The sequence below is a fragment of the Hemibagrus wyckioides genome, linkage group LG11 (genome assembly GCF_019097595.1).
Source record: "Hemibagrus wyckioides isolate EC202008001 linkage group LG11, SWU_Hwy_1.0, whole genome shotgun sequence".
Lineage (NCBI taxonomy): Eukaryota > Metazoa > Chordata > Actinopteri > Siluriformes > Bagridae > Hemibagrus > Hemibagrus wyckioides.
Window position 1 is genome coordinate 19,258,805 of NC_080720.1, and position 15,559 is coordinate 19,274,363.

The window sequence follows — 15,559 nt, forward strand, 5'->3', positions numbered from 1 at the left end:
GACAAAAACATCATTGCAGGAAGTTGTTGGAGCTTTTCCTCTTCACAGAAAACAGGCTGAATTTGTTGTAACAAAGCCTCAAAATGGCTCCGATTCATTCTTATGAGCCTCTAATGTCGCTGAAAGGACCTTAAGTGGAAGCAGTACATTTTTTTAATACTTAAAAATATCTCTTAAACAGCGACCCTGTTTCGATTAGTGTTTTGTCTCTCCTGGCGGTTTCGGTTATGATGAATCGAGCACGAAAGCGAAACTTAAAGCCGGTATTTAAAGGAGCTCTAAGCAGAGCTCTGTCAGTACTGAACACGAAGCCACAGGACGGAAGACAGTCGGTAAGTTTTTATGATTTAGCTCAGTCTTCTGCTTAAAAATATACTATTAGAAATGTTAAACATAGTTAAAACATATTTAGAAGAGGCGTGTTTTGTCTTTCGGCATTTAAGTATATTGTTCACTGTCTTCCGCAGTCTCTCGGAGAGACTCGGGCGTTTTGTGCTTGACAACGTAGATGCTGTGAATTTGATTCTTTTTATTCGACACCCATCCACACACACACACACACACACACACACACGTATGTATATGTATATATGTATATGTATGTGTGTGTGATACATATATATATGCTATATTCTATACTGTCTTCGGCATTTCGGATGAGTCGCTTTGATGATGTAACTCGAAGTCTGAATCAGTGATGAATCATTTGCGTAGAAATGAAACCGTGCTGACTCACCCATTGTATAACGCGTTATATGCTAACCCGTATATAGGGTGTATCATACCGGTGTCACACTGAAAAGCGGCACCTTTTTATTTACAAAAACAGCACTAGATTTCTGTTTAAGCTTTAAGTGAAGACGTGACCCCCACCTGCGTTTCATTTCTCTGGTCGATTCCTGATAATAATCAATATAAAAGGCTTTTGGTGAAGTGTCCTGTTCTGTTAAGGTGTTTACTGTTATTCACACAGTCACGAGACATGTTCATATGGCAAATATGTGTGTGTTACAAATGTATTTTTATGGCAGTTGTAGTTCTGTTAACACGATAAGTTTGTATGGCAGACTTTCCCGGAAAAACACACGCAACACCCGGGTTAACGCATAATTTTGCATAATAACAAGTACAATTTGCACATGATGACGTAGTAACCATTTTTGCATCCACCAATTAAAGCATAACTGAATGTTTATTGGTATATGGTAATTTTTAAAAGATGAACAGCTACATGATAACATGAGATGCACATACTTGTAGTATTTGCACATTAAAGCATTTGTGTGCCTATATATATATATATATATATATATATATATATATATATATATATATACAGAGCTCTGGAAACAAATGAGACCACTGAACCCTATTGAAAACGTCTGGAATGTCATCAAGAGGAAGATGGATGGTCACAAACCATCAAGCAAAGCTGAGCTGTTTGCTTTTTTGCGAAAAGAGTGGTATAAAGTTCCCCAACAGCAATGTGAAAAACTGGTGGAGAGCATGGAGCCAAAACGCATGCAAATCGGGGTTATTCCATGCTTTTTGTAGTTATGCTGCCACCTACTGGTATCTTGTGTACATACGGGGTATGTATCTAATACAAGATGCAGACCATTTTTAAAGAAAATATGAGTGAGAAGGCAAAACAAATTTATTTTACTTCTTATAGGACTCAGGTTCATATGTAAGGCATAACAGATAGGCACAATCATCAAACAAAACATGACAATAAAGGACTTGAGGAAATAATCCCTGCTCAAAAGCCCCCTTAAACATCAATGATGGCATGCAGACTTTTGTAATAATTGGGCATGTGGTCCTTAATTCTCTGGTGGTATAGCTGCCCATTCCTCTTGGCAAAATGCCTCAAGTCACTGTACATTTTTTTTGGTTGTCTTGCACAAACTGCACCTTTAAGATCTCCCCAAAGTGGCTCAATGATATTTAGGTCAGGAGACTGTGATGGCCACTCCAGAGCCTTCACCTTTTTTTGCTGTAGCCATTGGAGGGTCAACTTGGCCTTGTGCTTTGGATCATTGTCATGCTGGAACATCCAAGAGTGTCCCATGCGCATCTTTTGTGCTGTAGAATGCAGATTGTCAGCCGGTATTTTCCAATAACATGCTGCATTCGTCTTGCCATCAATTTTGACTTACTTCCCTGTGCCACTGGAGCTCACACAGCCCCAAAACATGAGATCCACCACCATGCTTTACAGTAGGGATAGTGTACTTTTCACCGTAGGCCTTGTTGACACCTCTCCAAACATAATCTTTATGGTTGTGACTATAAAGTACAATTTAGTCTCATCACTCAAAATGACTCGCTCCAGAAGCTGTGAGGCTTGTCTAGGTGCTGTCTGCCGTACTGAAAGCGGGCCTTTTTGTGGCATGGGCACAGTGATGGCTTTCTCCTGGCAACTCGACCGTGCAGGTCATTTGTACCTCCTTATTGTGCTCCTTGAAATAACAACACCACTTTTTTCCAGAGCAGCCTGTATTTCTCTCAAAGTTGTTTGCAGGTTTTTCTTTGCGTCCCGAACAATTCTTCTGGCAGTAGTGGGTCAGGTCTACCTGACTGTGGCTTAGTATCAAAAGAACCTCTTATTTTCCACCTCTTTATCAGAGTTTGAGCAGTACTGACCGGCATTTTCAAGTGTTGAGATTTTTTGTATCCTTTTCCTGCTTTATAAAGCTCAACTACCGTATTACGCAGGCCCATTGGCAGGTCTTTTATCTTCCCCATCATGCAGTATCCAGTCAGTGCATCACCTCATGAGCTGAGAAACACCCTGATTATTTATGCACGGGCAATAATTACAATTACTGTGAATCACATGTGTTGAAACTTCCCTTTATATATATATATATATATATATATATATATATATATATATATATATAAAATTAGCACCAGGAAATATTTTAATTTGTTCATTTGTTCATTAACTAAGGCTGGTTGTTTATGCATGAAAGACAATTATTAAAGTAATGATCAACATTTACATATAATTACATATTAATTTTACATTCAACACACACGGTTCACAAAAGCTTTTTGCTTTTTCTAAACACCTGCAGTTTGGTGGCTGTGTCTCTGACAAACATCCTGTGCAACAAGTAATTTATTTTACATTTTCAGGTACAGCGGTTAGTTTGAAATAAACGTTTCTTTAACAGTGGAAGTTGAGTCTCACATTATTTAGATTTTATTCACACATAAAACATCTCTTTAAAATGACTTTATAAAATGATCGGTGATTGGCCCCTATTAAACAATAAAGAAAGTAAGACATCTTTTTTATATACATAGTTTAGAAGCCTACTGTTCTTTTTGACAGAATTCTTTATATATCATTATAATCAATGTAATTATTTCCTGGATTTTGTATCACCATAGTCCCTAAATGTTTGTAAATGCAGGAACCATTTATATATATATATATATATATTTATTTATTTATTTCTTAATTAAATTAAATGTAGTGAAGGGCAGTGGTGACTTGTGATGACTGTGATGGTGACTTAGGACAAAACGTAATGAGTCTTGTTTTCTTGCAGCACATAACAACTTGACAGCACTGATGAACCATGGATATTTGGCCAAAAGAACAGCAAAGTCAAGGTGCTGTTTTCCTCCTTCTTTTTATTCTGTGGATCCTGTTATACCACTGGTATATTGTTGCTTATTTTGCCTTTAGTCTATGACAAATAATTTGTATTTTCTACTTTTGCTCATATTTTATTGGTACAGATCAAGAGAGAGCTGGTGGAGGTGGTAGAGGTAGAGGTAGAAGTAGAGATGGCAGAAGAGGAGGTGCAGGAGGACGAGAAGGTGGAGAAGACAGAAGAGGAGGTGCAGGAGGACGACAAGGTGGAGAAGACAGAAGAGGAGGTGCAGGAGGTCGGCCAGGTGGAGAAGACAGAAGAGGAGGTGGAGGAGGTCGGCCAGGTGGAGAAGACAGAAGAGAAGGTGGAGGACGTCGGCCAGGTGGAGAAGACAGAAGAGGAGGTGGAGGAGGTCGGCCAGGTGGAGAAGACAGAAGGGGAGGTGCAGGAGGTCGACCAGGTGGAGAAGGCAGAAGGGGAGGTGCAGGAGGTTGGCCAGGTGGGGAAGGCAGAAGGGGAGGTGCAGGAGGTCGAGCAGGTGGAGAAGACAGAAGAGGCAGTGCAGGGGGAGGTCCAGGTTTACGTGACAGAGGAGGAGGAGGAGCAGTTGGAGGTGACAGAAGAGGAGGTGCAAGGGCAAGATCAGCTGGAGGTGACAGAAGTGGAGGTGGCAGACAAGGGAATGAGAGAGGTAGAGGTGAGAGGAAAGGAGACATCAGGGAGAGCCATTGGCTATATGCATCAAGGGACAGAGCTGGAGCAGAAGGTGCTCAACGAGGAGAAAGAGGTGGAGGGCATGGACAGAGAGGAAGAGGAGGCCATTTGAGAGGGACGAGTAGAGATGGTAGCCCTGAAGTACGTAAACTTGGGTACAAAGCACTGGAGGAGCTACTGGAGAAAGATGCATCTGTGGTGGCCATTACTCTCTCATCCAATTTGGGTCTGCAGGCTTTGGTGAGAGACACAACCATGCGTCAGGACCTTGTACAGCTGCTCTGCCAGGTTATCTGTAAAGCTTTTCAGTCCAAGAATGACCGTAGAATAGTGCTACATTTAGCTCAGGTGGTAAAGGATTCTAGCTTCTTCCAAACTGTGCTTCCTCGCTATGTTACTGGAATGATGACTGATCATGTCCCTGCTCGGAGACAGCAGTATCCTCAGCACCTGGACAACATTATCAACCTCTTGTCTGGTGTGCTCAGCATGTTTCCGTCCAGCTCCATTTGTACCATCTCAATATTGGTGGCTCTTGTGAAACCAGTGGTCAACCAGCTGCGAGCTTCGGGTGTAGACATTCGACACACAATTGATGAAGATCTGGATAAGATCCAAGGCATGGTGGAACACCTCCAAGAGAAAGCAAGAGACGGGACCTTGAGATCAGACAACTACACAGTTCTTATTGGCAATGATGATACTCCAGAAGGGGAAGATGACTTCAGGAACATGACCATCTACCCAACTCCTGAAGAATTCCACCAGGACAAGAAACCTTTTCTGCGGGCTAACATTATGTCACAAAGTTACCCGAGTGTCCATATCTACCTGGATACACATTTTAGGCTTCTGAGAGAGGACTTTGTGAGACCATTACGTGAAGGTATAAGGGAGTTACTGCAAAGCCATCATGATGAGCGGCTGAGTGGCGTGCCAGTAAGGAAGAAAAGCTTCGATGATATCAGGGTCTACTTTGACACCCGATTGGTCATGCCTCTCTGCACTCCCACAGGCACCGCCTACAAAGTACAATTTGACACACAGCCCCTTAAGGTCAGATACTTATAAATCTGAGCTTAACTTTCATACATTCTATTTAATATTTGTAATGAAAACTAACACACAAAGTTTATTCCAGTTTCATGCTAGCTTTATACAATTTCCAAAGAAGTTATAGAAGATAACAAGTTTGCTCTGTCTAATTCACAGTTTGTTCGCTGGGAAAATTCCAAGCGGTTGCTGTATGGGTCCCTGGTCTGCTTGTCTATGGACCATTTTGAAACTTTCCTATTTGCTACCGTAGCTGATCGTGACCCCAAAGACCTGAGAAAAGGCCAGGTGCTGTTGAATTTCTCTAGAAACAGCCGAGCTCAACTGGCCACCATCCAGGCTTCTCATTCCTTTCTGATGGTTGAGACCACTGCCTACTTTGAAGCCTACCGCTATGTCCTGGAGGGGCTTCAGGAGCAAGATGAGGATGATCTCCCTTTTCAGAGGTATACACTGTAGATTAATTAAAAGAGAATTGAGTTGTTTTTCTGTTTATAAGGTAATTCTTAATTATTCATAATCAGTGTATAGATACATATAGTATAAAACATTTAATGTATTTTGGCAATGTCCAGTGCTCTCTAATAGTTACTGTTTGTTAAATAAGTTAAGATAACTCACATAAAATTCACTAGCCACATAAACTGATTCTCTCCATAATGATACTTCGTATACTTTGTGACATCCTTTAGAATTATAGTTGACAGTCAGTGAGTTAGAGATGTTATGGGTCTGGCAGAAAACACTGCAGAATACTATATTACCAAAATACAGTCCCACATATTTTCCACCCTGAAATTACACTTCTGTCAATTTTCTCTGTTGCCTTTTAGTTACATAGTCAAATGCAACCCAGATGTTCTTCCACCGGCATACTTAATGCCGGTTGCAGTAACTTATGATCTGGACAGCATCACAGCAGAAGGTCATATGGGCAGTGTAAAACCATTTAACCCCCTCAACCCTAATGCCTGGCCAACTGAAGAGCAACTGGGTCTTGATGACAGCCAGCTCAACGCCCTTAAACTGGCCCTCACCAAGGAACTGGCCATCATACAGGGTCCACCAGGCACAGGTAGCCACATTTCCTGCAGTTTAATTTGAAGCATAACTCCTTCAAATCTTTAAATACAGGATCCAAGATACTATTAAGTAAATAAACATATTAAAATGTAAAATTTTTCATACCTGGGTTTAAAAGTTCTGGAGTCACCTGTGCTAACAGCCAAAAACACAATGTCATGTTTTGTTCTTTGCAGGGAAGACATACGTGGGGCTAAAAATTGCTAAGGCCCTGCTAATGAACAGTAGAATGTGGTCTGTTAATTCTCCTATGCTGGTGGTCTGTTACACCAATCATGCTCTAGACCAGTTTCTGGAAGGTACGATATTATTACATACTAATGCACTGCTCATTGATTTTTGAAAATAATTTTGCACACTTTTGTAGAAATATTTTTCTTATATTTGTATAAGCTCTTAGATCATTGCATTCGATCATTCTTTCGTGCATAAGATCAGAAAAACTGGTTTTAAATACAGTATATAGGATCCTGCATGATTTGCAATAAAACAGCCATGTTGTGTTTGTCTCAGGTATCCACAGTTTCTTGGAGAATGGCATTGTGAGGGTTGGGGGCCGTAGCAACAGTGAGATCCTGAAGCGTTTCTCTCTGCGGGAGCTGACCAGGTTGTCAAACTTCCGCAGAGATCTGCCAGCACACCTTAAGAAGGCCTATTCTGAGGTGCCACATTAAGTTTTTTTTTATGTTAAACAACAATTTTAGAATGGATCTTTTGCTTTTTAAACAAGGAAGTACATGTAGTATTTATATGCTAAAAGTTCAAGCTTTTCACTTTAAAAGTTGAAAACAAAATTTGAATTTGTTCTCAGTAGTAGAGCAGCATCTGTCTATTTTAGAATTCCTCCAACAGTTCAATCTCTCAAATCTGACTCTAATTAGTTTCCTTTCCTGAGTCAATATATGCGTATGTTTGAATTGATTTTTTTTTAAAAATTGTATATAAAGCCCTGATGATATTCCACAGATTCATAGGGAGATGCAGTCTACACAGACTCATCTAAAGGCACAGGCGAATTATCTAGAATGCAGTCTGCGTGGAGTCATTAATGAGAGCTTCCTGCAAAAGTATATATCTGATGACCACTGGGAGACTCTGATTCTACAGGTCAGTCTAAACTATTCTATTTAATTAAAGAACAGTGCATGTGTAAATTAGGTACCTAGTTGCTGTTATCATCGTCATCATTATTATTATTATTATTAGTAGTAGTAGTAGTAGTAGCAATAGTAGTAGTATTTGTAGTAGTATTGGTTTTGTGTTTTTTAATGGTTTTGTTTTGTGTGTGTGTGGGTGCGTGTGTTTGTGTGTGTGTTAGCCTAAGATGATGGGTGGATTCAAAAATGTAGGAAAAAAACAATCACTGGTCATGGAATGGCTTTGCCTTGGAATGTTTCAGCAGCAAACTAGCAATGACAAAGCAGGTAAAAAAACCTTTACCTTTAATTTTGTGTGTGTGTTTGTGTGTGTGTGTGTGTGTGTGTGTGATCCTTTATGCTCACAGTGCAGATCTATTAATTAGACATTAATCTCTGATGACAGAAAGCACCATAAAATATATTTACTACACACAAAAATATTTTTTATTATTCTGTTACATTTCTCCTACTGCTTTTGCTAGGTTAAAACTGTAACTGAATAACTCAAGTAAGCTACAGCAATTAAAATATTCCTTTTCTTATTAATTGCTATAAATATGGGTTAAAGTAGTATTTGTGAATGTTAAGTAAAATATTATTTATTTAAATATTAATAGATATTTAAATGAACTATACCTACAACTATACTTCTATTATTAATATCGATAAAACGATAATCAATTAATAACCGATAACCAAATTCCCAAAAAACAATTTTTCATTGTTTTTATATGCTTAAACAGCATTAATAATGCATTATTAACAAATAATCCACAATGTATAATAAACATCACTATAAAGTTTTCCTACTAACCCCTTCTCTATCTCCAGAGGCAAATGATGAGGGGGAACCAGAAGAGGAAGAACAGCTGTTGGAAATGGATGAAGAGGCAGCTCTGATTGAAGCTGAAAGAATCCTGGATGATTCCGACCCTAAGGCCAGAGATGGCCGTAACAGCAAGAAGGAGGAGGATATCCTAGCAGAACTGTCTGAGCAAATGCTGGCCATGAACCTAAATGAGGCTGAGGAACAGCCTTCACAGGGACAAGGACAAGTTGATGACGAAGGATGGGAGGTAGGAATTTTCTGGTATTTCTGTATTCTGAAATTATGAAGTCATAAGCTCAAGTGTTATGAATGTAACCCTAATTATTTGTGAAACCTATGGTAGGTATTATAAGGTATGACTGCAACCGGTTGTCAAAGCATCTAAACAGCATTATAAACAGGATTTATATGAGGTGATAAATACAAAGTATTTTATCGCTGTGAAAATACCAACGCCATCATTCTTGTCCGTGTGTGTGTATGTGCGTATTCAGATACAGAAACACCAGAAGAAGAAGATGAAGCAGAGGGTCAAGTATGAATTGAGTAAGAGTGATGCTATGAGTGAGGAAGAAGAGAAGCGAGTGTGGAATGTATGGGAGCTTAAACTAACAGACAGATGGAGACTTTACCGGTAATTATCTGCTATACTAAATGCAAATATATCGCAAAGCACCTTAATAACTGTGTGAACTATGCAACAGGACCCAACCTTAGCATTTGTTAAAAATTTTATTGAATTTAAATAAAACTTAAAAAGAAACTGTAGTCTGCGGCCGTAAATATCTTTTAACAATCATCCATGCTCCTTTGATCTTTTCTTGCTCTCTCTCTCTCTGTGTCTTTTTCCCTATTTATTTTGCTCTTTCACTCAATAGCCTCTGGGTGTTGCGGTATCAGATTGACCTTCGTAGGAAAGCTCTCCAGGCTGAACAACTCTATCAGGATGCCGCAGAGCGCCTTGCTGAAATCCGCCGCCGCGAGGATCTGTGTGTGCTCAAACATGCCAAAGTCATTGGTATGACCACTACAGGGGCAGCCAAATACAGACAGGTCCTGCAGGAGCTCAAGCCAAGGCTGGTGATTGTGGAGGAGGCAGCCGAAGTGTTGGAAGCCCACATCATTACCACACTTAGCCGAGAATGCCAGCACCTCATTCTGATTGGAGATCATCAACAGGTACAACTGACATGTAGCACATATCAGAGCTATTCACTAACAAGTGGGTCACAGGGGAAAAAATGTAATGCTGAGTATGTAGGCAGAATCAGGAAACCTACAAAGCTAGCTAACAAAGCTTTTCTAAAAAAAAAGTCCTGGTGGATCTTGTAAAGTTTTAATATTTGTAAAACATAAAATAAAACAGATAATTTGAAATAAAAATGAAAGAAAATTCATAATTTGTTCTATAAGATGATATAGTTTGAACAAAATAACACATATTACTGTATAAAATAGTTTCTTGTAGCTGTTGTATATGATTCTGGTTAATTTGGCTGTTTGCTTATGTTTACAGCTGAGACCTAGCGCCACAGTGTATGAACTAGCCAAAAATTTCAACCTGGAGGTGTCTATGTTCGAAAGACTTGTCAAAGTGGGATTTCCTTTTGTGAGACTTAACTACCAGGTGAGCTACTAAATCCATACATCAGTCACTTTCACATTTTTATCAAATGTTTATAACTTCTTCCAAATCTTCCAAATCATATCTTATTATGCTTATTCATTTTCTTTCACGTTACTACAGCATCGTATGAGACCAGATATTGCTCGTCTTTTGACTCCTCATATCTACTCAGAGCTGGAGAACCATCCTTCTGTACTGGAGTATGAAAACATTAAGGTCAGTTTTTTCATGATGAAATATTTTTCAATAAGTACCAAATAATTGCTTGGTTATAGTGTAACCTGTCATTTGTTCCTTCCTGTAGGGAATTCTTACAAACATTTTCTTCATTGACCACAAGTTCCATGAGGAGGGAATAAAGGATGGACGAAGTCATCAGAACATGAATGAGGCACTTTTCGTGGTGAACCTCTGTCGATACTTGCTGCGTCAGGAATACCAGCCCTCTCAGATTACCATCCTTACCACCTACACAGGGCAGCTCTACTGTTTACGCAAGCTCATGCCCTCAGCTGAGTTTTCAGGGGTCAAAGTTCATGTTGTTGATAAGTATCAAGGTGAAGAGAATGATATTGTCATATTGTCTTTGGTGCGCAGTAATCAGGAGGGCAGGGTTGGGTTTTTGCAAATACCAAACCGTGTTTGCGTAGCACTTTCTCGTGCCAAGAAGGGACTATACTGCCTTGGGAACATGGATATGTTTAGCAAGATAAAACTGTGGAGCAATATTCTTCACACCTTGAGGGAGAAAGGGCAAGTAGGAGGCTTTTTGACACTAAGCTGTCAGAATCATCCTGAAACACGAACCATGGTGTCATCTTCAATGGACTTTGCAAAAGTCCCAGAAGGTGGGTGCAACAAGCCCTGTGAGTATCGCCTGGACTGTGGCCATGTCTGTATTCGCATGTGCCACCCGTATGATGCTGACCACAAGAAATACAAGTGTACCAAGGACTGCCCCAAAGTGCTGTGTGAGCTTGGGCACAAATGTTCTAGACGGTGCCATCAGGAGTGTGGTAAATGTATGGTACTTTTAGAGAAGGTTGTTCCAAAATGCCAGCACACGCAGAAAATGCCTTGTCATCAGAAACCGGAAGAATTTATCTGCAGGGAGCCTTGTGAGAAACAGCTACGTTGTGGACACCAATGCCAGGCAAGCTGTGGTGAGCCATGCACTAAGTCATGCAAAGTACCAGTTCCTGTGGAGTTAAAATGTGGACATACCCAGAAAGAACCCTGCAGCTCCTCGAGGGAGCTTCTATATCAGCCAGAGTGCAGGACCTCATGTAATGCAGTCCTGAAATGCGGCCATTCCTGCTCAGGGACTTGCCACAAATGCCGCCAAGGTCGCCTCCACAAAGCTTGTGGACATAAATGCCAGCGTGTTCTTCCTTGCTCACACAAGTGCCATGTGCCATGCCCAAAATTCTGCCCACCATGTACCCTTCCTTGTCAAAATCGTTGTGTTCACAGTGAGTGCAAGAAAAAATGTGGAGAGCCTTGTGCCCCTTGCATGGAACCCTGTAAGTGGCAGTGTCCACACCAGAGTTGTAGCAAACTCTGCCACGAGCCATGTGACCGTCCACCATGTTCAAAGAAATGCAACAAGATCTTGCCCTGTAAACATCCCTGTATAGGTCTTTGTGGAGACCCTTGCCCAGATAAGTGCCGCATATGCCATCGTGATGACGTGATTGAGATCTTCTTTGGTAATGAAGATGAGCCAGATGCTTGCTTCATACAGTTGGAGGACTGCATGCATATCATTGAGTCTACTGGTATGGACCAGTACATGGGCATGGATGAGGATGAGGGAGCTGATCAAGATCAACGAGCCATCCGGCTGAAGGAGTGCCCCAGGTGTCGAACCCCGATTCGTAGGAATCTGCGCTATGGTGCCCATATCAACCGCAGCTTGGCAGAAATTGAGAAGGTGAAGGAACAGATTAATGGTCTACAGTCTGACAATAAGAATAAGCGAAAGGAACTCCAGTTGCTTTTGAATAGGCAGGGCAACTTTATGGAGCAAATTCCTGTTGAGTACTTAAAGACCAGTGAGAATCTCCAGAAGCCTGGCTTATCTATTCTAGACCTCTGGTACCATGAGAACTTAATAATGTTCCTGGAGAACCTTGGGAAGCTAATGAAGATGCAAAAAGATTACAGATTTTCAGTTATGGGTATTGTACTCTCACAGCGCATTGAAGAGTGCCTCAGTTTCCTGCTTGATAAATCTCAGAGATTCTCTGATCAGCAGCTGGATGATATAGAACGTGAAATGAAGAGGCTCTCCTACCTGTGTGAGCTCAACGTCCGCTGCATTATGGCTAGTAACATTGTGCTGAGTGTAGAAGTCAATGCAGAGGTGAAAAGAGCAAGACAGATCCTGGAGGACACTGGGCCATTCACTGAAAACGATGAAGATAAAGTGAAGGAGATTTTTAAAGAGCTGGAAAATATGCTTCCACGCAGTGGCCTGGGTATCACTGATGAAGAAAGGGTGATGATTGTTAAAGCCATGGCTCTCCCTCAGGGACACTGGTATAAGTGTCCTAATGGGCATGTATATGCTATCGGAGACTGTGGAGGTGCCATGGTACGTAGCCAGTGTCCTGAATGCAAAGCAACCATTGGTGGAGCCAACCATACTCTCACTGAGGGTAATGATGTAGCCAGGGAAATGGATGGAGCACAACATGCTGCTTGGTCAAATGCTGCAAATTTGGTCAATTTTAATGCAAGGGATTTTTAAAAATATTTGCCCATCTTGCAAGATAAAGATGTAAATATATAAATTAATAAATAAGGCTGTCATTAAGTATGTGCATAGAAAAGTATGTGCAAGTTGTATTTACAGCACATAATGTGTGAAGAAGAATACAATTATATGAAACTGAACAGAATTGCTTTTTTTTTAATCTATGTATTGTAATGCTGTATCTGGGTTGAAAGACATTATTAAAATTCCCTATTCTCTACAATGTAAGAACAATACACATATTTATCAATGTAGTGCACCTTTTTAGTTACATTTAAGTTTTAGAAACACATTAAATATCTTATTGCTTGTTGTACAGAAAAAAAACAAAACATTAAAATAAATTGCTGATGTACAGCACAGACTTTACATGTGTTTTTTATACCAGTAGGGGGCAGGAGTGTACTGATGAAAGTAATTTTTGAGGTGAAAGACAGACAAATGAAATGTATTGTTGCATTACTTGCATATGTTGATACGTGTGTGTGTGTGTGTGTTTGAGCCTGTGTAATCATCTGCTTAATTATTTTCAACATTACAAATATTACTCCCCCACTTATTCATGCTATAGGCTCTATCAGTGCTGTAAACTATGTGCAGAGACCTGCTGTGCATTCATTGGCTTTTTGAGCCTCACAGATTTACTATATCATAAAGTGGCAAGACAAGGTCAGCAAATTTATCTTACCCTCAGAGAAAACATTGCCGCGCTTCCATTTAACCTGCTTTGTGGAAGCGTGTATCAGTTTATTACATGATGAATGTAGCTTTTTCACAGCATGAACTCAAATGCAAACTTTTGCTCTTTTCAGGAGAAAAATACCTGCAAGGGCAGGAAAAAAGGTTGTGTCATAAAATGAGGAAAAAGCAGGCCTACAAATGGATTTTTGTCAATGTTTATGGCAAGCGATTTTAGAGGCAGGTCAGAGGAGAGAGAGTAAAAAAAAACCCAAAGAAACTATAATATCCTCATGGTCTTTCTGCCAATCTTGAAGAAAACTTCTACTGCCTTCTACAGACTCTGACTGAGAAGAAATTTATAATGATGTGCTTTTTTTGATATGAATTTCAGCTGCGGCCTGTGACCATACATTTCGGTGGGCATAACACAGCTTTAAATAAAATTAAGTTGAGGCTATAACATGTGATATACTATTGTGATCTAGTGATCTCTTTTTGTAAACCTCATAATAGGCAGAAAAATGTGAACAGCATATAGGGATTCAGCATACAACCTAAGAGCTCATTTGGAGTGCTTTCACTTGGACCTTTGTTCAACTATGCTCAAGGTAATATCAGTAATTAGAGTTTACAGGATTCAGCAAAATTTCTACCCCATCTACATCTCAGAACCATACAAAGACCTGAAACTATCGTAAAAAATTGGGCATTGTAAAAATTTTCACACATATTTTTAATGAACAGTATAATCACCTCTCCCAATCTTTCCAATATATCTTACAATGGTGGGATAATTTGGATGATTTACTATAAAACTAACCACCCCGTCATTAACTGTCTGTCCGCTGCTCATACCCCAGTGATCTTCTATTAAGGCTCGTTGCAGTTCCCATTTTTGACCACTATGGAAGCTATAGTATGCAGGGCAGCAAGTGCATAGCCCCACGATTGTGCATGATCTAGAAAGGTGAGCAAATCAGTTGAATATTGGTTTTTATCTGTCAAATAGAAACTTTTAAAAATATAACTGGCCATTCACAAGTAGTCATTACTATTTCAATGGAACTGAAAATATATGGAGTTGTAAATGAGGACTTTGTTGAACGGCTGATATAAAAGGTTAAGTTCTACTCCACTTTCTCTATGAATGAACTGCTCTTCTTCTCATTTTAATACAAGAAAAGTAGATTATGAAATTGATGAAAATGATGATCCAACTTATGAATCACTCCCTGTTAATGCCACAGATTAGACTTAGGGTTCAGAGAATTAAATTTCAACACATTAACTTACAATGTCACTGTTAATACAGTACGAGGTGACAGCTCTGTAACTCTCCAATATTATATTATCACTTACAACATGAAATCAAGTATGTATCTTAAAAGAATTGGTTTATTGGAATCAGCATTATAACAGGCATGTGAGGACCTGCTGCAGATAATATACATGTGAAATTACAAACGTTTCAAAAGCTGAGCTGCTGCAGTGAACTGAAATTTATAATGTTAAGATGAATAACATAACATTTTTCTCAGTAGGAGCATCTGTAGCCTGCAGGTGGATCTGCAGAATGGCATCTGGAGCAGTGGCCTTAGCTGCATTTATCAGGGCTGCCTGGCTGCTAGGACAGAACTGATTAAAATTTCATCAGGCCTGGTGGTGACTGCTTCTGTGCTTTCATGAAATAATGTGCATGTGGATGTATAAATATAGATCGGCTACTGCTATAACTTTCCTAGAAAATCCCTAAGATGGAGCTTTTAAACATAGGAATGGTAAAGGATTTGTGTGTGTGTGTGTGTGTGTGTGTGAGAGAGAGTGTGCGCGCGTGTGTGTTTTGTTTATTTTTGAATGTTATATTTAAGCAGCTGTCTTGCAAAAACAGCTATAATTAATGATCCATTCTCATTTCTTTGAAGTGTCATGGTTTCATGTTCAAAAGGAGAAGGTTGTGTCATCATGTTGCAAGGTGTAATCCAGAGAAAGTTTCAGTAGGTTCAGTATATTTCAGTATGTTCCATCATAAAAGGTTTGGCTATGAATCTGAGAGCCTTTAAA

At 39.8% G+C, this 15,559-nt stretch overlaps 1 protein-coding gene across 1 annotated transcript; it reads left to right on the forward strand.

The window, feature by feature from the left end:
- The first annotated feature begins 90 nt into the window (after window positions 1–90).
- znfx1 (zinc finger, NFX1-type containing 1) lies at window positions 91–13,149 on the forward strand. The gene is made up of 15 exons (XM_058401999.1): window positions 91–332; window positions 3,567–3,630; window positions 3,760–5,384; window positions 5,541–5,827; window positions 6,215–6,456; window positions 6,641–6,763; window positions 6,978–7,126; window positions 7,431–7,571; window positions 7,783–7,888; window positions 8,435–8,679; window positions 8,927–9,066; window positions 9,311–9,611; window positions 9,949–10,059; window positions 10,180–10,275; window positions 10,364–13,149. The coding sequence occupies exons 2-15, from the start codon at window positions 3,597–3,599 to the stop codon at window positions 12,809–12,811; spliced, it is 6,048 nt and encodes a 2,015-aa protein (XP_058257982.1). The 5' UTR covers window positions 91–332; window positions 3,567–3,596; the 3' UTR covers window positions 12,812–13,149.
- Window positions 13,150–15,559: the final 2,410 nt, after the last annotated feature.

Bases quoted from the DNA above. Each gene is read 5' to 3' on its own strand.
- znfx1 (XM_058401999.1), top strand. From the start codon at position 3,597: ATGGATATTTGGCCAAAAGAACAGCAAAGTCAAG. The intron at 5,828-6,214 runs GTATACACTGTA...GTTGCCTTTTAG, and splicing joins GATGATCTCCCTTTTCAGAG to TTACATAGTCAAATGCAACC. The intron at 7,572-7,782 runs GTCAGTCTAAAC...TGTGTGTGTTAG, and splicing joins GGGAGACTCTGATTCTACAG to CCTAAGATGATGGGTGGATT.